The sequence below is a fragment of the Pyrus communis genome, chromosome 9 (genome assembly GCF_041283825.1).
Source record: "Pyrus communis isolate YQ-2024b chromosome 9, ASM4128382v1, whole genome shotgun sequence".
Taxonomy (NCBI): Eukaryota; Viridiplantae; Streptophyta; class Magnoliopsida; order Rosales; family Rosaceae; genus Pyrus; species Pyrus communis.
This window is the reverse complement of record NC_142573.1, coordinates 28,259,484-28,282,285: the sequence shown is the minus strand read 5'-3', so window position 1 is coordinate 28,282,285 and position 22,802 is coordinate 28,259,484. Positions and strand designations below refer to the sequence as shown.

The window sequence follows — 22,802 nt, the reverse complement described above, 5'->3', positions numbered from 1 at the left end:
GTGAATGTTTGAATGATTAAAGGGGAAACATGACAGCTAGGTTGGTTGGTGGCTGCCATGGAGGTGTGGAATGATGGAATTGCACAAGGGGAATGCATGTGCACGGTTTTGGTGTGGAGAAATGATTATGGATACATGTGTTGAATGATTTCTTGGTGAGGGATGTGGAGTGGCTGGAATGATGAAAGAATAAAGGGTGTATGTGGGTTAATTAATTAAAGGGAGTGCATGTGCAATGTTGTTGTTGGTGCAATGATGGAGGAACAAGTGCATGTGGCTGAAATGTGGAAGGTGTGTGGCTACTTCAAGTAGGAATCCTTGTGACATCAACTCTTCAATTTCATCCATTCCTTTTGCTCCAAGTATAAGTTATCCCTTCCAAGTCCAATTTTGCTCCAAAATGCTCCAAAATGAATCTTTTTGCTTCCTTAGCCACATGAACCTAAAAACACACGAAAATGGCTTAAACGCCAAAAACAACTATGAATTAACAATATAAATGCACGAAAACAAGCTAAGTAAGTCGCCTAAATATGCTCCTATCAGCAGTATTTCAACCTTTACAATGTTCATGACGCTCATAAAGTCCTCACAGTCTCCTTTCACCTGGAAAATGAAGCATTGCAGTGGTTTCGTTGGCGAGATTGTTTGAACTCCACTCCCACTTGGAGCGAATTTTTAAAGGCTCTTTGTTAAGAATCTGGGCCCTCAGAGTTTGAAGACTGCACCGAGGCCCTGTTTAAGCTCCGGCAAATAAGTAGTCTTCACGATTATATCACTGAGTTCCGCCATTTGGCTAATCAAACATATGATGTCGGCCTTAGATTGTTGAAAAGTTGTTTTCTAGGTGGTTTAAAAAGAGAGTTGAAATTTGATGTTAAGTTGTTCAAACCTTCTAATGTGCATGACGTCATTGCTCTCGCCTTACAACTTAATGCTAAATTGTCTGAGTTAAAACCCCCAGCCTCCAAACTTGTTACTCATCCTCGAGCTACCCCTACTCCTGCACCTTATGCTTCTTTGCTTAGACCCGAACCTTTTGTTTTGCCATTCAAGAAACTTACACCCAAAGAGGTCCAAAGGAAGAAAGAGGAAGGTAAATGCTGGTTTTGTGATGATAATTGGGTTCACAGGCATAAATGTGCACATAAACAACTACTCATGCTTGATATCCTTGCTGATGACTTGGTATTGGAGGATTCGGATGCGATTACACCCACTGATCGACCTGAATTGCAAATCATGGAGTTGAGTGATAATGTCTTTTATGGCACAACTCATCTTCAACCCTTACACACAATGAAAGTCGCTGGATTAGTCAATGGTCATACAGTACGCATACTCCTCGATTTTGGAAGTACTCATAATTTTGTGGATGGCCAGTTGGTTAAGAAATTAAGTTGGCATATGCAGGGCACTAAACCCTTCGACTTGATGATTGCGAATAGGGGTAGGGTTCGAAGTCAAGGATATTGCAAGTAGGTGAATATGGAAGTAGAGGGTTACCATTGTGCTACTAACCTCTATTCTTTGCCCTTGGGGGGTTGCAATGTAGTCCTAGGAGTTCAGTGGCTATCCTCGATAAGCCCAGTACTATGGGATTTTCAACTTTTTACCATGGAGTTTGAAGTAAATGGCAAGACGTATAGATTGGAACACAATGCACTTCCTCACCTTTCCATACAAGAAATATCTCTTCAGCAACTCGACAAGGGATTCTACAATTTGAATATGGGCATTTTATTGTAGTCCATGGAAACTGAAAAGCTTGAAGCCTAAGAACTTACTCCATTGCAGCTCAGTGAATTACAGGCTTTATTGGGTAACTTTGAGGAGATTTTTGTGTTTCCTTCCTCACTGCCTCCACCAAGAAAGCATGATCACCATATTCCATTACTTCCAGGTTCTAAACCACCTAGTATCCGGCCATATCATTACGGTCCTACATACACAAAAAAATGAGATTGAAAAAGCAGTTTAAGAGCTCTTGCAATCTGGATTCATTCAACAAAGCCACAGTTCCTTCTCATTTCCTGTTTTGTTGGTCAGAAAGAAAGATAGCACATGGCGACTTTGTATGGATTACCAAGAGTTGAATGCAATCACAGTGAAGGACAAGTATCCAATCCCCTTAATCGATGATTTGTTGGATGAGTTGTTTGGGGCACAATATTTCTCCAAATTAGACTTGAGAGGTGGATATCACGAGATTCAAATGCATTCTGTAGACATTGAAAAAACTGCATTCCGAACACACAACAGGCACTACGAGTTCTTTGTGATGCCCTTTGGTTTAACCAACGCCCTTGCCACCTTCCAGAATCTAATGAATGACATATTCAAGCCATTTCTGAGAAAATGGATGCTAGTGTTCTTTGATGATATCCTAGTATATAGCAAGAGCTGGGAAGACCATTTATCTCATCTCCACTTGGTTTTTGATTTACTAAGGAATCATCAATTATATGTAAAGAAACAAAAGTGCTCATTTAGACAAAGTAAGGTTGAACACCTCAGGCACATCATGTCTCGAGATGAAGTGGCTGTGAACCCTACCAAAATTCAGGCTATATTGAACTGGCCAATTCCTTATAATGTTAAGGAACTCATGGGGTTTTTGGGCCTCACAGATTACTACCGAAAATTTGTGCCGGGTTATGGAAAGATATGTCAACCACTTTACCACTTGACCAAGAAACATGGGTTTCATTGGTCTAGTAATGCTTAAACCGCCTTTTAGCAATTCAAACAGATCATGACATCTCCACAGGTCTTTGCCTTACTTAATTTTTCAACTACTTTCAAACTGGAGTGCAATGCTTCAAGGAATGGTATTGGACCAGTCTTGCAACAAAAAGGAAGATCAATCGCTTTTACGAGCCAGTCCTCTCGGACCCAAGAACCAAGCTCTCTCTACCTATAAGAGAGAACTAATTGCAATAGTACACGCCATCAAGAAATGGCAGAATTATCTTTAAGGGCGCCACTTTATGATTAAGACTGACCACAACATCTTGAAACACTTTCTAAACCAACGACCTAACACCCCATTTCAACAAAAATGGGTGGCAAAATTGCTGGGATTCGATTATGAGATCCAATACAAGCAAGGGGTGGATAATTCTGTAGCGAATGCATTATCTGGAGTTTATCCCTTGTACTACCTGACAATCATTTACCAAGTTCCAGACCTAGTTTGGAGTGCACAACCATCTCATATCCCTATTTTGGGTGGTTGGATGGCCTCAGAAGGAGTCTTGAGAATGATCTATGGGTTTCCCAGAGAATCAGTGAAGTTAAAACTTTGCTCCAGAACAATAACTCCCCACTGGATCCCGCGTTATCTAAATACCAACTAGACAATGGCTTTTTGAAGTACAAGACCAGAATTGCGATTGGTCCAACTTCTCCCTGGAAAAGACCATATTTGAAGAGCATCACTCCATTCCTACAAATGGACATGAATGAGTTATGAAGACCTACCACAGCATTAAACGCAGTTTCTATTGGGTGGGCATGAAGAATGACATAAAGACTTCGGTGGCTGAATGTCGAGTTTGCCAGCAAAATAAGTATGAGACCATTGCCCCTCCCAGTCTATTATAGCCACTCCCAATACCTTCTAAGGTATGGATAGACATAAGCATGGATTTTTTGGTTGGGTTACCCATTTGCAAAGGTAAATCACTCATCATGGTGGTGGTCGACAGATTATCTAAGTACAGTCATTTCATTACCCTGAGTCATCCATACACTGTTGTTATTGTGGCCCAAGAATTTTTGGATAAAGTATTCAAATTGCATGGCATGCTAGCCACAATTGTGAGTGATAGGGACACGGTGTTCCTTAGTTCATTTTGGAAGGAATTCATCAAATTACAGGGTTCTAGGCTTTGCATGAGCTCTGGTTATCACCCACAAAGCGATGGGAAAACTGAAGTAGTCAATAAGTGTTTGGAGACTTATCTTCGGTGTTTCACTAATGAGCAACCTAAGAAATGGCTGGAATGGCTACCATGGGCAAAATGGAGTTATAATATATCTTACCACACTTCTGCAAAAATGTGTCATTTTGAGATTATGTATGGATGCCCCCCACCCCACATCAGGTCATATGAAATTGGTTCGGCCAAGTTAGACATGATTAAGCAAAGCTTTATTGGCAGGGACAAATTGCTTGCCATGCTTAAAACAAATTTAAAAAAGAATCGAATGAAAATGCAGGCTGATAAGCATAGGAGTGAAAGAGAGTTTACAGTGGGGGATTTAATGTACTTGAAATTGATCCCTTATCAGTTACAGTCACTAGCTTCACACTCCTATCACAAACTCCATCCAAAATTTTATGGGCAATTTGCGGTTTTGGAAAGAATTGGAAAAGTAGCCTACAAGTTGAAATTGCCTGATACTACTAAGATACACCATGTATTCCATGTGAGTTGTTTGAAGAAGCACTTGGGTCCAGCTGCCAACCCTTTACCAGTTCTGCCAGTAGTCACAGATGATGGATTGCTCTCTTAAGAGCCTCTTCAGGTGCTGCAGTAAAGGATGTATAAGAAAGGCAATGTGGCGGGTGTCCAACTACTCATTCACTAGAAAGGGAGCAACTTGGGAAGATTTTGACGAGTTCACTGCACGATTTCCTGATTTCAGTTTTTAACCTTGAGGACATGGTTATTTCTTCAAGGGGAAGGCAATGTTATGAATTAGTCACTTAGCTTATAAACTTAGTGACTATCTTAATCGTTGTTTAGTTTTAAGAATTAATAGCTTAATTAGTCTACTAAGTAAGTGATTGTAATTGCCATCTGGCAATTTAGTGGTTGCAAAAGTTGTATAAGACCCAAGGCAATTATCCGTGGGGAGGTCATTGAATGAATTAAGAAAATATTCTCCAAAAGAAAAAAAATATTCGCTCTTTCTCTCTCTCTGCTTCTCCTTCCTTCATCTTCATACCATTATTGCTACAGTGTGACTTGCAAGTTTGAGATAGGGTCAGAGTGTTGGTCCTATCATATTTATACAAGTGAAGGTATTCAATCCGATCAGGATCGACTCCATGTACGTACTTACTGTATCCTACTTGTACTATTGCTTCTAAAACAATAGGGCTACCCTGATTGGATCGACCGAATTCATCAGTTTCCAAAAGGCTATGCATGTCTGGCACACTTGTTGGATTCAAAATTTTCTTTTAAATAATGGTGAATGTAGCTTTATGCCTTGGTGCCATTTTTCTTGTCGATGATTTTTTTAAGGATTGTGGCTCCTACCACATACATAGTTTTGGCTTCTGCAATCCCAATCATTTCATTTGGTGAACAATTAGAGGGAAGTACTGGTATTTTTTGCCACTCATCAACTGCTCCAACTCCAAGTCTTAGAAATTAATTAATTAATTATTTTTACTTGTTTATGTACAATAGTATTTAGGGTGACAATTTGGTTAACTTACACAATGAAGTAGTCATAATTAAATATCCTCATCTCGACTGTGAGACTTTTCGCTATAAGTTGATCTAAATTCACAACATTAATAACGCATTTTCATCTTGAAGGGCACAACAATATAAATCATATTTATTGTTGTTCTCTAAAGGCCTCATATTTCCTTTCAAGATAGTTTACTTGAAGAACCTTCAGCCTCTTTCGACTACTGTATGTATATTAGCATCCTATTAGTCAGTAATGGGTATGGCCCGTATGGGAAACAAAAGAATTGGATCCTCTCCTGAGCAAATGCTAGGGATCCTCATGACCCACGAACATGAGCCGTTGGATTTTGATCCAACGGCTACAATTATTATAACTTTTAGAGGGCCCCCTGTTTGTTAGGAAATGATTCGAGAAAAATGAACCATACGAGAAATGACAACTCATCAAAAACAATAACTATTAAATAAAAACTCACCAACTGCCCACCAATAAACAGTAAGTATTAATTAATAATCCTATTAGTGAAAACGACATTGTTTTTCCCTAGCATAACCCTAAACTATTGTCCTTTTCTTCCAGTTCCCAGTTTACACTTCGCAGTCCCACTGCAGCTTCCGCGTATTCATCTCTCTCTTTCTCTCTCTCTCAGTCTTCGATCACTCCCAATCTCTCCTTCCCAGCGGCGACCTGCGACCCACGAGCTTCTTCTTGCCGTTTCGAGTTTCAACAGCAAAGACCAAATCCCCACCTCGATTCCAAAAGGTTAGTCTCACATGTCTGTTTTAATTTTTCGTTGTATTTATCTGTTCAAATTGGTTCAGATAGGACAAATATGTGTGGTCTTGATAAACTGAGATCCATTTTTCTGGAAGTGGCTCCTATGGTTAGTCTCACTTGAGTATTGCCAGCCATCTCCCTCTGAATACTTATTTTAGTGTTTTAAAATTCAAAAGTGGAATTGTTAGTTTTCTCTTTTATTTCGGTAGTGGACTAGACATTTACATTGAAGCTTGAATTGTGAATTTTTTGAATTTGGTTTTTATGATAACATGGAGTTATAGGTCCTTATACAACACGTCTTGTCTTCTACAACTTCAACAAATGGATTGGCTCAATGCCAAGTGCCTTATGTGTACTTTAAATAGGTATGAAGGATTAAACCACATAGTTTTCCAAGGAGCAGCCAAAACGGATTGGGTCGATGCAAAGTGCCTTGCAGGAGATGAAATTCACCTCAAGGTGCTGGAAAATGAAGTGCTTCTCAAGTGATCAATGAGATGCTCAAGGGACTGACTACGGGAATGACAGAGAGGATTGCTGGATAAATACTTATACTTGTGTGGAACATGAGGTCCGAATCTGACAACAATAGGCGCATCTTTCCGAAAAAGAGCCCAAGTAATCAAGGGATAGATGTTAAGGCCCTTTCTTACACAGTCCTATCACCCCCATGGACAATCCCTATCAAGCTTTCTGCAGCAGGGGGAAACAGTTATTCCCAAAATAAGTGTGTCAGAGTTGGATGTTTTCTTGCTACCTCCCTGTTAAAATTGTTCAGAACAGCTGCATACTCTTGGGACAAAGCCAAGTATCATATACAAAGAGCGTACACTAACTATACTAAGGAACCATGGCCATTGAAAGACCTCAATGTCATCGCCAGTCATGTTGGAACACTCTCTCATTTATGGGAATATAAGACCATATTTAGGGACACCCTGGGATCCTTTTTGTACTCCATATGAGACCTTGAAGAGGGTTGAGGGATGGTTACAATACTCTTTGCAGGGCTTCTTGCATACACTAGAATACACATTGTCGATTATTCTGCAGAGTTGTAACAGGTCTTCAGTGTCAACCGACTAATTTGATGAAAGCCTTACATACATCCATGTATAAGATTATTCTTGACGAGCTAAGAATTATAATTGAATCATATATAAGGTCGGAGGAAGAAGACAAAAAAAAGACAGACGTTCCAGTATGCAAGACTGTTTGACAGTCAAATGTTCGGTAATCTACAATCGAAGAATTGTGCCGATCTAGTTTGTATCTTAGCGTACCTTTGTCAACAATGTGAAAGTGCAAGAACCAGAGACGTAACCCAAATTGCAGTGATAGCAACCATGGGGCAAAGGGCCAAGGGCATGTTCAAGGCAATTGCAATCAACATCTACAATTATATCGTTACCAATAATGAAATAGAAAAATAAGCCCACCAGTGAGAGTCTTTCTCACCATAGTGTGAGTTTCAGCTTTCTCCTCCGTTTTCCTGTGTAGCCGCTTGCCCTGTTATGGCTAGGGTCGGTGGCTGTCCATGTTTTTCCTATTTTCTTCTTCTTTTCTTTTCCCTTTTTGTGGTCTGCAATAAGCCCATCCCACCTTTTCCGTCCCAATCTACACCTTTCTTGCCTCTGTTTTCACCATCTGGATCCCAAATTCCATATCTTCCCTTTCCTATACCATCCTCACCATTTGGCCTCATTATCTTTCCACTCAATCTCAATTCAATTCGCCTACCTTTTCTTGTGATTTTTCACATTTTAACGGGGCCCTTGTTGATTTTTGTTGGTCTTTCCCGATGGTCGCCCTTGTTGGCGATGTCGTTGCTTAGATATTTCTTCTTGCGGGCTTTCTTTGTTTCTGGGTGGCGTTCGTTTTGGTGGTCTGTGGAGGATGGTGCGGCCTTCTTCTTTTTCAACTTTGGTTTTCTGGATGGTCATGGAGGTTGGCTTCTATGCTTTGTTTTGAGGTGTGTCGGCGCTGGAAGGAGTTTCTACAGTAGCTTTAGAAACTTTGGGTTCTGTTTTGTGGTTTGTGTATGCTAGGCTACAAACTAGACTTGGGCTTGTTTGTTTTTTGTGTATTTGAGATCCACGTTGTTCTTTGTAATTAGTGTGTTCATGTACCTCTTTATGTGTTTTGTTTGTGTGTAATATCTTTTTGTTTGTGTAGTACCTCTTTACAAATCTCAAAATTCAAACTCATATAACAGTGATAAATAAGGTGGTGAGCATACACCTCACTAAATAGTGGTGAGCAAAAATGGTCCCTTGATATTATATTGGCTGTATGCTTTCCTTGTTCTTGGGATTCCTTTTATCTTAATAAAGTTTATTTTCATAGAAAAAAAAAGTTATACTCTTTTTATAATAGGTATTGGCTGGCATGTGAATTTTGTATTGAACTAATTAGTAGTGAATTGACTTAGGTTAGGGGACGGATATTCTTCTTCAACCCATTATGTGCTAGATTCAAACTCTTTCCCTTTTTTAGTTTAAATTAAAATAAAATATTGTTTGTCATTCAAGAAAAAGTACGCATGCTTCAAATTCCTTCTATTCTTTGAGTTTTTACTTCATGTTGGGTTCCATTCTAGATACACTTGTTTCACATTCTTCCCACCACCCTTCTTCAATCCTGATTCATCCCATCCCTTCTTCCTTGTATTCTCTCTTTATTTCAAACCAAAAACTCAAAACCGAAAACAAAATAGTTATCAAATAGGTCTAGCGGCTACCCGTGCTATTGACGCTCCAATATCACAAACACGAAAAATGAAAAAGTCTGTAGGGACTTGTGGAGGAGTTTGGCTTACCAGAAAGAGAAGATACTAGTTTGCTAGAGTTTATACCTTCATAGAGGTTTGCAAATGGAATGTTTGCTTTGGTGCTTCGTTTGGCCTTCTTCTCACTGCATTAAAAAGCAGGAAAGCAAGGTCATGGCGCTATCTATGGCACTTTTTGGTGTTGCAGGTTGGCTAAGAAGAAGCTTTGCAGCAGACTCCGAGTCCTAGATTCTAACTAGTAGTGTTCCTTTTTGGGCCGGGCTAGTGGGCTTCTAATTTTTTCTAGTCCAAAGAAGCCTGAAATTCATTCACAACTCTCAAGTTTTACCGCAAAAATAAAACCCTAAGCTGTGATTTGGGCTGTTTGTCCTCTTCAATTATCGAAAGATGCCGGACCCGGAGGAGGAGACCAAGAAGAGGAGGAGGGGGATGCCGGAGGAGGACACCAAACGCCCAAAATCCATGACACTGGCCGCCATCCCTTCCTTGGAGGACTTGTTGGCCAATTCTTGTTCGACCAGAGTTGCCCTTACCCCCAACAGCATGAAAACTGTGCCTTTGCTCTCAAATTCTTCAAAGACAAGGTCCGGATACCCGAACAGATCAACCGAGAGTGGGATCAGTCAGATGCCATTTATATAACACAATCTGAGGCGGAGAAGCGTAGCACTGTGGCTCTCAACACTCTCAATTTCTGCAAAAACCGGTATGATGAATACGTAGCGTTCGACCAAAATAGGGTTGTTCTTAACTCTTGTGCGGCAGGGGCAGGGGACTACATCAATGCCAGCTTCATTGCAACACCATCTTCCTCCTCTTGTTTTATTGCAACACAAGGTCCACTTTCACACACCTTTGAAGCTTTCTGGGAGACGTTCATCCAGTACCTTGCTCTGTAATTGTCATGCTTACTGACTTGGATGATAACAAATGTGGAGATTATTTTCAGGCTGATGACAACGACGGCGTTAGTAGTAGAGAATTTGGGAATGTATGTGTAGCCACTAAGTGGATGAGAAGAGTTGGTGGATTTGGAGATGGTAATTCGGATTCACTAGTATTGCGCCTTTTGGAGGTGAAGAAGAAGATTAATAAAGAACAGTCATCAGACTCAGACTCGAAGGAACCTTCACCGCCCATGTCTGTTTTGCATATTCAGTATCCTCAATGGCCCGACCATGGAGTTCCCGAAGACACATTTGCAGTTCGTGGAATTTTGAAAAGAGTAATGTATCAGGTAACACTGGGCATACCCGACTGCAGCCCAATAGTGGTGCGCTGCAGCGCAGGTGTTGGGAGAACTGGAACGTACTGCATCATTCATGATGCACTGCAGAGAATTCTTTCGGGGGACATGTCTGCTTTAGATTTAGTAAAAACAATATCCACATTCAGGTCTCAGCGAGATGGAATGGTCCAGAAACCGGAGCAATATCGTTTCTGTTATGATGCCGTCATTGATGAATTGGAAGAGCTCATATCGGATGGATCCCCACTTGGCAGTTGAATATATAGCGAAGTGAGGTAAACACTTCCAGTACTTGCTTTTGACAGGACATGGTTTCTTTACTTTTGCAAACTTGAGATACAATCGTTCTGAATAATTAACATGGAAATCAGAATTACATTTCAGTTATGTAGCTAGATTCAGAGTTGTATTGATTTATGAATTCCTTACTTGCAGTTTATATGTTTTAATTCTTGCTTTATGCTTCTCTTCCATTGAAAGTTAGTGCCCTAGTACACATGCATCTTCTGTGTAAGCCCCTCCTAGCTAGTTCTGCATAAGTCTGGATACTAGGAGGAATGGAGGATGCTATTGCCATACATTCCTAATTTTCTTTTTCCTATTATTCTCGTGAGAGGATGGATAAGTAGATGCAAAGCAATAGCTGCTGCCTACACGGGCTACACTAACACTGGTGTGTTTAAAAGCCAAGAGGTTGTGGAGGTGATGGTGGGGCCTAGCGTCAAGGAAGCGAGTGAGGGTGGTTTTAAAGGGAAGACAAACTTTTGTATTTATAAGTGTTTAGAACGTGCACTTTCTTGTACAAGTTGAAGAAATGATGCAGATGCTTGATCAATGTTATGCCATAAGCATTGCTAATGCTAGAGAGTTAGAGAGAGTAAAATCATTTAGGATTAGGTGTTTTATCAATGTAAAGACATCACATTAGGGTTGCTATAGAGAGGAATGAGGGGGTTTGTTCTCCTCTATGATTTTGAATGTTCACTTTGAGGTAAACTAGTTTGTGCAGTGTGGTGCTAATCTCTTTGGTTTTTGGTACTGCTGCTGCTTTTGTTATAGTGGAAGTATGAGCTCAACTTAATTTCTAATTCTTGGGAGATTGGGTTCATATAACAAGAGAGAGGCTAAAGCTACTGCCTTGATTGGAGGTGATCTCAGTTCCAAGTCACCACTTCTTTGGAAGCCCTTTGTGCAAGCAATTCAAGCTGTTGACTTGGGAGATCCCCAATTTTTTTTCTTGGTCAATCATTACTTTTCATTGTCTCTTGATTCAGACATTAGGGAAATTATGCAATGGAGGTTTTTTCACCTTCTGCTCTCAGATTTTGTTTGATGGCTGTGTTAAAAGAAAACGCCTGACTTTCGGACAAATCAGTTTGGAATCATATTCTTCCAATTGCAATCCAAAATTGATTGAAATGAAAATTGTCTTCCAATTTCATTCCAGAAACATTTAAGAAAGTCAACATCCATTCCAATTTCGGAAAACAGAGACATTTTGGATTTTTTGCAAATTTTCAGAATCGAAAAGAGTCAGGAGAGTTTTCCATTGAGTGATATTGGGGGAATGGTCGAATCAAATGTTGTTCATGGAAAAGATCATCTTTGCATCAGTTACAAGATCTTGTTTACTTCTACACGAAGATAGTCATTTTTGGTAGTTTAAGTTGAAAGCCCACTGTTTTCCTGATTTCAGAAATAGGATTTAATTCAGGCGTTCCAAGGTCAGAAATATACGAAATTTCAATCGAAATTGCACCCTTGTTCAAAAGATAGTAAGTAGAAGGCAGCAGGACTTCATACAGTCATTGTAACAGCTCTACAACTAGGAAAAAAAGCCTTATACACTAAATTGAACCATCGGAGGAAGTAAACATTCAACTCATGCTTATGCTTATCGTAACAAATAACTAAAGCCTTTAAGCTTGACTTCTGATTTCATCACTACCATCAAGAAACAATCAACTGATTTGAATTTTAGTGATGTTTTGATTAATGTGGGAAACTTTTGGGCGGTGGGAAGTTCAATGCTAGACTACTAGTGCGGCGGTGCCTAGTATTAGCGACGGAGTAGGATTCTCTCCCCTCCTATTCTCATCCTCTTTCCTCTCCTTCTCTCACACATTGTTTTTTGTCTTATTATCCCTATCAAAAAAATCAATGTAAGATGTTGATGTGGCTTAACTGTAACCATTCAAGTAGTTGAGGTTGTTGTTTTATTTATAATTTATTCAATTTTCTTTCTGTCATTTTATTGTTTATATTGGCTGTACAATCCTAGCAAGACAAGAACAAGAATCTGATAAGTAGGATGTTAATACCACTTTCTCTGATTATTTATTAAAAAATAAAATTAACAGAAATCTCTGGTCTTCGTTTGATGAAGAAAATAAAAATAAAAAATGAGAAAAATATTAGTGAAAGCATCACTTGATTATCGCACAAGAATATATTAATTAACAACTAGTTATTTGTAGGAATTAAGAGTATTTGTATCTGTTTAAGTGATATTTCAATATATTATAAAGTTTTTAGTCAGACGGGTATAGGTGGTGTTGGGTGGGTGGCTAGGGATTTTGTGGGCATTTTCAATGGTGCTCGTGGTATTGGAGCATTTCCTTGTGTCTCAAGTCTTATGGCGGAAGCGGAAGCAATGCGGGTCGCTCTGGTGGCTTGTGTGGAACGAGGCTTTACCTCTATACAATTGGAGACTGACTCCCAGGTTCTTGTTGATATGATTCATGGTCATATACAACCGGAGGCGGTTTTGGATGGTATCTTGTGGGATATAAGTACTTTAAAGCAACAATTTGAATCTATTGAGTTTCTGTATGCTCCTCGTGTCTGTAATCAGGCTGCGCATTTGGTGGCATCTTTTGTTGTGCGTATGGGGGGTAGTCATTCTCGGGATGGTTTTGAACCAGAGTGGTTGTTTAACACTTTGGCATCTGATGTAAACATTTCGATTAGTATTTAATATTACTACAACTTCTGGCAAAAAATAAAAAATAAAAAAAACTGATAATTTTAAAATTATAGGCTAATATTTGACGATATTTGATTAATACCCATTTAAAAGAGTATTTGTTTGACAACAAAAAATAGATCAGAAGAGGCGAGTGATCTGGAGACCGAAGTCAGAGGGTAATCTGAAGCATTCAAGCATCAAGCAATCTTGAGATAGGACATGGACAAGGGACAAGTAGTCTCTGTAACCATCCTCGGAGTCCGAGTCGGAACATCCAGCGATAGCGAGACAACTGAATCAGCTGCCTCTTCCTCCCGCTCCGCTCCTGCTCCTGCTCCTGGAAGGAGATGGGAGCAGAATTGGCGAATTTGGTGAAATATAAGGTGACTTTTCCACCTCCATGATCCATCCATCTGCACATACATGATTTAAGATTTAAGATTTAAGATTGAAGGTACTCCTCTCTGTCTCTGGTCTCTGGTCACTGGTCGCAAGCACACCTTATGATTATTGTTTTGTTCACAATTCAATAATCTCAAATTTGATATCGCATGTGTTACTGTGTGCATTAGGATTAGGCAATCTAGCAGTTTTTTTATTTTTTATTATTATTTTTTAATATTAATTCTCTCTCTTCCGGAAAGTGATGGATTGCCCTAATGGTTACAGCTTTCCCTTTCAATCCACTCCGTCTTCGGTATAAACCCTTTCCCCCACCTTAATGTAGTTTAGAGATAAATATCACTTGTATTTTTTTTTAATACGAATTTGAATTCTTCAATCCGTTAGCTTAATGGGTTAACACGACGCTAGCTGTTAAGATAACGGTTTAGCACAAAAATGGCACGACCACGGCAAACACGAACTGTTTGCAGGTCTACTTGCGAGTCCGATGAGCAAACAAGAAAGGTGATTGCTATGCCTGTGTATCATAATTTTCGTTTATTACTAGTCATCCCAACCCACCGTTACCGAATTATAGTTGTAATATTCGATCTCTGTTTCTTCTAGGATGCCGTTATCTCTCAAGTCCTAGTCCAACGTAAGCACCCAATCCCAACCGGCCTGGAGATGTGCGGGACCAAGAGAAAAGGACGCTGCAGCAACAACAACAATGCTAAGCTGATGGATCTAGACATCAACATCCTTATAGACATCATTTTGAGACTGCCCACAACTTCACTTTGTTGCCTTCGAAGTGTCTCTAAGCTGTTGAAGAACATGGTCAACAATCCTGCTTTTGTTACAATGCACACGCAGCGTTTATTTACTGCTACCAACAATGCTGCTGAAGTACCTACCTCAATTTATGCTTCTTGTCAAATCCTCACTCACTGGATGCTTTTACAACTTCAAGCCTTTGTGCTCACTGGATTACAATGTCAATGAAAACGCCTTGAAACTGAGAAACCATGGAATTGCATCTGAGATCTTCTTAACCAGCCATAACAATAGGTACAATGTACATTTTGTTTTCTGTAACTTGGTCTGCTTTAAAGAGCTCAAGTATGGAGGTTGATGCTTCTTATTCAGTCCACTTAAGGGAGAAGTTCTTATGCTCCCAACCAGTAGTGTCCAAGTGCCAGCCGCACCATCCTATCGTAGAGGTCGTGCATTCTTCGATTGGTATGCTATGGGATTTGATAATATAACAAACACCTACAAGATTCTTCGTGTTTGTGGGAAACCATTTCCCAAAAACATGGTGGCCCAAATTCTTGTATTGGGAACAAGCACTTGGCAAGAGATAAGCTCAGTTCCTCCTTGTGAAGGATTAAGTCACAAGAACGTATCTGCTTGTGGGGATATGCATTGGGTGATCAATTGGGGGACGAGAATTACAGCAATGGGAGAAACTAGCAATATAATATCTTTCGATTTCAAGAAAGAGGAGTTCTATTGCATTCCTCATCCGCCCTTACGAAGTAACGGTTTCTGCCTTACTTGAATTTGCTTAATCTTAGAGGATGCCTGGCCGTTGTGGATGCTTGGTCAGATATGCATATTGACATTTGGGTGTTGAAAAAATTCAATAACAAAGAGTGGGTGAAACAATTGTGCATAAATACCGAACTTGCAAGATATCTAAGATGTTGTGTGTGTCCAATGGACAGGTGTGGTGAATGGGAACATGGTATATTTTTCAAAGAATTGATCTCCTGCAGGAAGCCTCAGAACAACATACTGCAATCTTTCTTGATCTAAGTGGCAGGACTGTTTCTACAAAGCTCGTGGAGTGTCCAATGTTAGTGCAGCTTGGTTTCCTTAAATAATTATGGCAATTTGAAGCGGAAGCAGCTTGGTGTTAGTGCAAGACTATGGCAAATTGATTGAAGCAGAAGCAGGTGAGTACTGGACGGAATTAAGAGAAACTCTATTATCCCTAATGTTTTGGTTACCTTTAAGAGCCGATGTGGAGAAAAATGATGTTGAATAATATAAATATAATAAAGTATGAGATTATATTTTATTATCTAAGTTAGCTCCTAAGTTACGGTTAGGAGGAAATAATATCCAGGATTTCTTGTCCTTGTGGAATTATGTTTGCTTGTTCGGTTAGCATTTATTTATTTCCTGGTTTTTAGTTATTTTCAGTTAGGATTGATGTGCCCTGTTTTCTTTAAAATACCTCGTTGAGTTATGGAGAAGGATAAAGTATTATGAGTTTTTTAAATCATGTCAGATACCTCGTTGAGCAAATGAGACAAAATGAAAACTGAAAAGACAAAAACCAAAAGCTATTTTAAGTTATTTTCACTTTCACAATTTAAAACAGTCCCTTTGTTTGTGTATTTGATTATATCTACTTCTGGTTACTGGTGTATGAAATATTTATTCATTATATGAAATGAAAATGCTCTATTTTTCTTTTGTTTGCTTACTTTAGAAATTACTTTCAAGGAAAATACATGGCTCCTAGAGTAGGAAATCATTCTTCATTACAAAGAACAATATCGAACCTGGCAACCTGAGAATTGAAGGAATTATTTTGTAATCGGATAAATTGGTCATTTCGAGTCAGGCTAAGAAGTCAATTTTCTTGTGGATTTGTGTTGGTGCTACTGCTATTATCAGAAAAAGTAAGGGTTACAAGAAACTGTGGTTGCTCTACCCGCCTTTGGCGAGCACTTTGCTATTAAACAAATGCTGCAGATATGATGTCGCCTTTGCTCTCTGCTTTCTCTGCTTGCTCTGCCCTCATTTCTTAAACAATTTGTTAGATTGCTCCTCCTTGTTGTCACCTCTGTTGTGCTAAATTTCAATGCTGCTGGGCAGCTTTGTTATATTCCGTATCCAATCAGGATACATGGGCTGACAAATGATCTCAGGGCTTATTCAACAAGATGTCCTAAGTGATATTGTCCATTATACACTTGATAATATTCCTGCAGGCGGATTTTTCATCCTGATGCACATACATGTACAGAAAAATAGATCCATTATTTCCTCCCAGAATTATATTTTGATCCAACCGTATTTCCTTCCATTCGTTTCTTCTTTCCATGTTGGTACAGAAAGAGCAGTTCCCACCAATGATCACCAACTAATCCATCATTTGTTTGTTTGCAGGAAATCTCATTTGAATCTTTCTGGAGTTAATCCTCCTATCGATCAAGGAATGCAGTACATCCACAGTTATTAACATCATATATTATGTTCTATCCATGTAGCATAAGAGTAAACTGCCCCAAGCCCTAAACCCTAAACCTCGACAGGTGTAAGTTGCCCCTTCCCTGCTAAGGAAAATACATGGCTCCTAGAGTAGGAAATCATTCTTCATTACAAAGAACAATAATCGAACCTGGCAACCTGAGAATTGGAGGAGTTATTTTGTAATCGGGATAAATTGGTCATTTCGAGTCAGGCTAAGGGTTACAAGAAACTGTGGTTGCTCTACCCGCCTTTGGGTAGCCCTATGCTATTAAACAAATGCTGCAGATATGATGTCGCCCTTGCGCTCTGCTTTCTCTGCTTGCTCTGCCCTCATTTCTTAAACGATTTGCTAGATTGCTCCTCCTTCTTGTCACCTCTGTTGTGCTAAATTTCAATGCTGCTGGGCAGCTTTGTTATATTCCGTGTCCAATCAGCATACATAGGCTGACAATTTTATTGTGGTTCCCTTTACCCCAAAAGCTGGTTGCGGCTTAATAGATCCATAGCAGAACTGTAGTGCCTCTTGCTTGTCCCAAGGTATTTCATCGCCGAATACATCATTTTTCCTTGCTCTATTTGTATCCTGATGATAAATGCTTTACTGCATTAATGGAGCAGCTCAATGCCCATCTCCATCATCATTGTCCTTTTCATCTGTACCTGATTTCTTCCATTTAAGAGTTGGTGGTAAAAACAGACATCTTGGCCATCATGCTATGATAGACTGAGTACAATGATTTCTTCCACCGGTTATTTAGTTGTTCTAACTTTTAATGTATCCAAGCGAGCTCATATGTCGGGGTATCCAATTCTTTTTTAAGTGAACTAATGCTGCCAATTAGTATTCCGATCTAATAGTATTCTTTTTCACAACTTTTCACTTGTAATTGAAAAGTCCTAACTTTGAATCTCGTAAATGCTAAATGACGAATTCGATACCAATTTATTTCTCAAATATATCGTTCTATAAATTCGGAATTATGATATATCTAAAGATTCATCCACCCGTGTCATCTGCAATTGTTTTACACTTAAAACAATGTTCTTTCATTTCTACTCGTCCCATGTGCAATTTGGTTACACTAAAAACAATGTTTTTAATGTCACAAAAACGTTAGTTTGACTTTCCATGTTTCTTTTGTGAATAAAAGAGTTTCAAACTCTTCCCTCACCTCTTGATAGTAATATTAAAAAAAAAAGAATAATGCTAGGAAGATTAAATTTGTAGATGAACTTTGCAAACTAAATGATATGTCACAAACATAGGCGAAGATATATGGGGACAAGAAGGGGCAGTCGCCTCTTCGGTCACTGGAAATCAGCTTTGAGAGTGAGGATCTCGCCCATCTGGTCCTCTGCACTGATATAGAAATATGTTGCGCTACTTCGCTGCTTCTATGTTTTATGCTTTGCTACTTCTTCTGCGTTTTATTTTTTTAAATACCTAGGTCAAAATGATGTCGTTTTGGTCCTGGGATAAAAAAACACAGAACGACGTCGTTAATGAGGACTACGATAAGACATTCATTATTCAAGAGTCAATTAAGTTGTTTGATAGTATGAAGGAATTGGGTAAGTAGAAAAGTTTCAAGTCTTATGAGGCTCCATTTAAGGTCATTATGCACCACAACTGTATATGATGACCAAGAGGTATCTTCATACAATGTTGATTGAGGGAAAAGAACCCAATGAGCATACTTATATGAGTCCCTTGGTCATGCCTGCAAGGTGTTTGACAAAATAAACTACTTAACTGCCTCTCTCTTGAATTCCACGCTCAAGAGTTACTCTAGAGAGAATCGTTGGGAAGATGCCTTGTATCTCTTCCATAACATGAAATCTGAGTAAAGATGCAATGAGGTAAAGCTTGATAATTTCACCATTCTCATTGCTCTGAAGGCGTGTGCGAGATCAAAGCACTCACATATGAGAAAATCATACATGGGTTTGTTAAGATACAAGACAAGGTTGCACTCAATATGTATTGCATTTATTCCAAATGAGGAGAAATGAGTGAGGTTGTGAAAGTGTTTGACGAGTTTTCGCAACCGAATGTATTTTTATGGAGAGTGACAAAAAGAAAGGTAGAAGCTTCTACTCTTTCATATTTCTCCCCTCCTCCCGACAATTCCTGACCTCACCACTAGTTATATATAATAATAAACATGTTTATCAAAGCTTAAGTAATAATCCAATTATCAACTTTAGTTTACAAAATTTAGTCTACAAATTTACCCTAAAAAATAACCTCAAAGGATGTTAGTGTAATTTTAACATGAGGAGTTTTTGTGAAAACATGAAAAATCTTAAGGAATGTTGGTGTAATTAATCGCATGATATTTAGGCTTGCAATCCCTACAAATAACAAAGTTTGTATCATTCGCAAGACCACCTTTTGCATAACCCTAATACTCATCGTTGCATCTAAGAGCAAAAGAAGAGGTTTAGCATATGTTACGTTTTGTTTTGTGAGCAACTTAATAAAAGTTTTTGAAACCTAACATTCATTCATACGTTATCATATGTCGTGAGGAAGTTGTGTGCGATCTTTGCTTGTGAGGAAGTCTACCAACGTTCAACGGTGTTCATCTAAATAACACTTAAGTAAGGACGGCTAGCAATACAAAAGTTCAACGTAGGTTTGTTAGTGTATGTCTTGTTGAGTTTTGTACTTTTCAGAATATTTTATTGTTCATTTCTGTTGCGTGGTACGACTGAAATCATGTTTCTCCTACATTCTATTTGATCTACCTAAGTAAAAATTGCAATCATGTACTTTTACATAACTTTTTGGTTCAATCATAAAAGAAGAAAAACTGTTATATGACATGTAAACCACATCTCTGAAAAGTGTGACCTCAATTACAATTTTGAGAAATTTTGATAGATTTGTTATCTTCATAAAATTTCATTGATTTATAGAACTTTTGTGTAAATTTTGAGTGAAATTTATTGCAATCTTGTATTTATTCACGAGATGCAATACAAGTAAATGATAAAATTATATTTTATTGTATAATTACGTATACTAGTATCTAGAAAACCATAATTTCCTTCTTTTTTTCTCTTTTTTTCTTTTCTTTCTTTCTTTCTTTCTTTCTGCGTTCCCCAAATTCACTTTATACAAGTATTTTCTCTGAATACGTGAATCGCATGTACAATTCCACTTCCTAAAAACACACATTATACTACAAGTAGATGTAGATGGTAAAATCATATAAGAGTAGTTCCACCGAGGAACTGATAGGTCGGCACCCAGCCAAAAAAATGGCGGCCCGGCACCCAGGCTTTGCACTCTAGCCCAGCGGATAGGCTGGCACCCAACCTAAGCCAGGCAAGAGACTGGCCCAGAATTGACAGACCCATGGGACAGCCTACATGACTCAGGCTGACGTTAGTCACTTTTTTTTTCCTTTTTTTGCACCTGAAAGTGATGGCCTGAGTTCGTTGGAAAATCTGAAGAAAAAAAAATGCACCGACAACATGTTTGCATCAACGCAAAGGTTTCCAACACGATTTATAAGTTAGAAACCATAAGAATAGGATTGAGAACTTACCCAGGTGAAACACATGAGATTTCACCGATAATTGGACCTTGAACTCGTCGGAGTTTGTCTGTTTTCCTTTGTCAGAATCACATGCAGGGAATTAAGCCCTTGAATTAACCAATACAGTGATAGAAACATCACCTGGGGTTAGAAATTGAGAGCTCAAGCTCTTAGCTTCAATGGTAGGACCTCGCACCATGCACCGATGCCGCATACAAGGCCATGGTTGGGTTCCTTGAGCTCCAGGGATTACAAAAATAATATTTTGTGTTTGATTTGTTGAAGGGTTTGAAGAGGAAGGAGAAGGAGAGCAGTGAGCTGGAAAAGAGAGAGAGAGAGAGAGAGAGAGAGAGAGAGAGAGAGAGAGAGAGAGAGAGAGAGAGAACTGGTGGGAAAAAGGGCAAAAGTGATGGGGGTGTTTGATGGATTGGGTAACAAAATAGGTTTTTAAAACCTATTAAAATCATAATTTTAAAGGTCCAATTGGAGATGTATTTTATTTAATCATATTTTAATAAAATGCATTAGGTTATTTTTTCATTGGGGTCTATCATTGTTCACTGAGTAAAAAAATACGCTGATTTCTAGCGCATTTTATTAAGGGTGGAACTGCTCTAAAGGGCATTTGGGATCCTTGTTGAGCAAATATGTAGTTCTGTATTGGTTGGGTTTCTCCGAATTGGAAAAGAAAACCTCCTTGATACTCCCACGACTGAGAAATATATACTCCCGACGACTAAAATTTTGCCTGGTTCGCTCTTTTCTCTGTTGGGACAATGGATGTTTTGGTTGGGCTAACGCCGTTTGTGACCCTTTATTATTATTTCTTTCTTTCTTTCTTTTTCCCTGTCGACTTTCTTTTTCTTTCTTTGGTCTATTATTTTTCTTTTTCTGTAACAATTAAAAAGAAAAGTAGTCACAAACTTACGGTTGCCGGTTGTCATGCAGCATGATTCATTCATAAAACAAACATTTCTTGCGCCAACAGCATAAAATGGCCCCCCAATTTATCCCCACCTAAAATCATTTTGCTGTTTTCTTAAGCAAGTGAGAGTGTGTTTAAAAGTATTTTAAACTGATTGAAATGTTTTTGATATTAGTGTTTTTTGGAATCAATCATTGGTAAAGATGCAAGTAAATTCTGAAAATGAATTTAAGTACTTTTTGCAAGAAACACATAATTAGTGCTTCTTCCAAACAAAAACGTTTTTACCAAAAGCACTTTTAGTTGTTTAAAAGCACTTCTAAACGGGTCGGAATTCTTCTACTTCCCTCTAGAACCCATTCATCTATCTTGGATTAATATTACAAGGGAGAGTAATTAATGATTTAAATTTTAACATTCAAATTACACAGCATCAAGAACTGAGAACACTAAATTTTAACACAAGAAATTTTAATGAGTTAATTACAGATTAATTTAAGATGTACTTGGAAATCACACACACACTAGCTACAAGCCTACAGTCTACAGGGTGAGTTTCAAGTCCAGAGACTCGTTGTTTCCATCATCTTGTTTTTTATCAGCAGTAGTAGCAGTATCATTACAAGAATAGAGAGAATGGAACAGTAAAGGCGTAGGTCCTCGAAACTCCACCTCTTTGGCAAAATCCCCCACCTCAAAACTTGGCACCCAATTACCTCCTCCTGCTGAATCAACATCATCCTCGCTCATTGTTTTTCTCCTCTTTTTGCTGTTTTCCGACAATACTTCATGACCATCACTGTGATCTTGTTGCGGCGGTGGCGGTGTTGCGTTTCTAAATCTTAGACGGTTACGAGCGTCGTGGTAGTTCCGAATCAACGAATAAAAGTTCTCAATCTCCATCTCCTCGCTCTCTTCATCCACCTGATCATCCTGATGTTTCCAGACCTTAATATCCACCTGATCATCGGCTCCAATCTTCTTCTTATTTTCCATGGTTGGCAACTTTTGTTGAGTCTTCTGCTTTCTAATCTTAGACTTCTTCTTATGCAGACATACATGCATATATACATATACATATATATATAGACAACAAAAATCATATACTGATGACGTAATCACGTTAGGGTCACCAAAAATCATCATCCTTATACGTGTAACGTTGTAATACGATGAATTAACAACGAGCCCCGCTGTCCGATTAGGTATAGACAACAAGGACAGAAAGACGAAATAACCCCCACCGGCCGTGACAAAACTACCCTTATTTGATGGAGATAATAGTCAAATCAGGTTGCGAGGAACAAAATGACGTCACCGGGGAAGGGACGTGGCTGTGTTATATTCTCGTACTGGTTTTTTATTCGGTGGGTGGATGAAGAGCATGTCGGCTGACGATCCAGAAGCCCGGCCTTGCGTTTCATGTTTGAAACATTGTATATTTTCTTAATACT

At 38.8% G+C, this 22,802-nt stretch overlaps 1 protein-coding gene and 1 pseudogene across 2 annotated transcripts; one reads left to right on the top strand and one right to left on the bottom strand.

The window, feature by feature from the left end:
* Positions 1 to 9,301: 9,301 nt before the first annotated feature.
* LOC148694536 (protein-tyrosine-phosphatase PTP1 pseudogene) lies at positions 9,302 to 17,679 on the top strand (annotated as a pseudogene). The gene is made up of 6 exons (XR_015966748.1): positions 9,302 to 10,528; positions 13,359 to 13,604; positions 14,233 to 15,566; positions 16,792 to 16,983; positions 17,319 to 17,412; positions 17,494 to 17,679. The product of XR_015966748.1 is annotated as a protein-tyrosine-phosphatase PTP1 pseudogene (transcript).
* Positions 17,680 to 21,728: 4,049 nt separating this feature from the next.
* LOC137740785 (uncharacterized) lies at positions 21,729 to 22,399 on the bottom strand. Its single transcript, XM_068480589.2, has one exon. The coding sequence runs from the start codon at positions 22,342 to 22,344 to the stop codon at positions 21,892 to 21,894; it is 453 nt and encodes a 150-aa protein (XP_068336690.2). The 5' UTR covers positions 22,345 to 22,399; the 3' UTR covers positions 21,729 to 21,891.
* Positions 22,400 to 22,802: the final 403 nt, after the last annotated feature.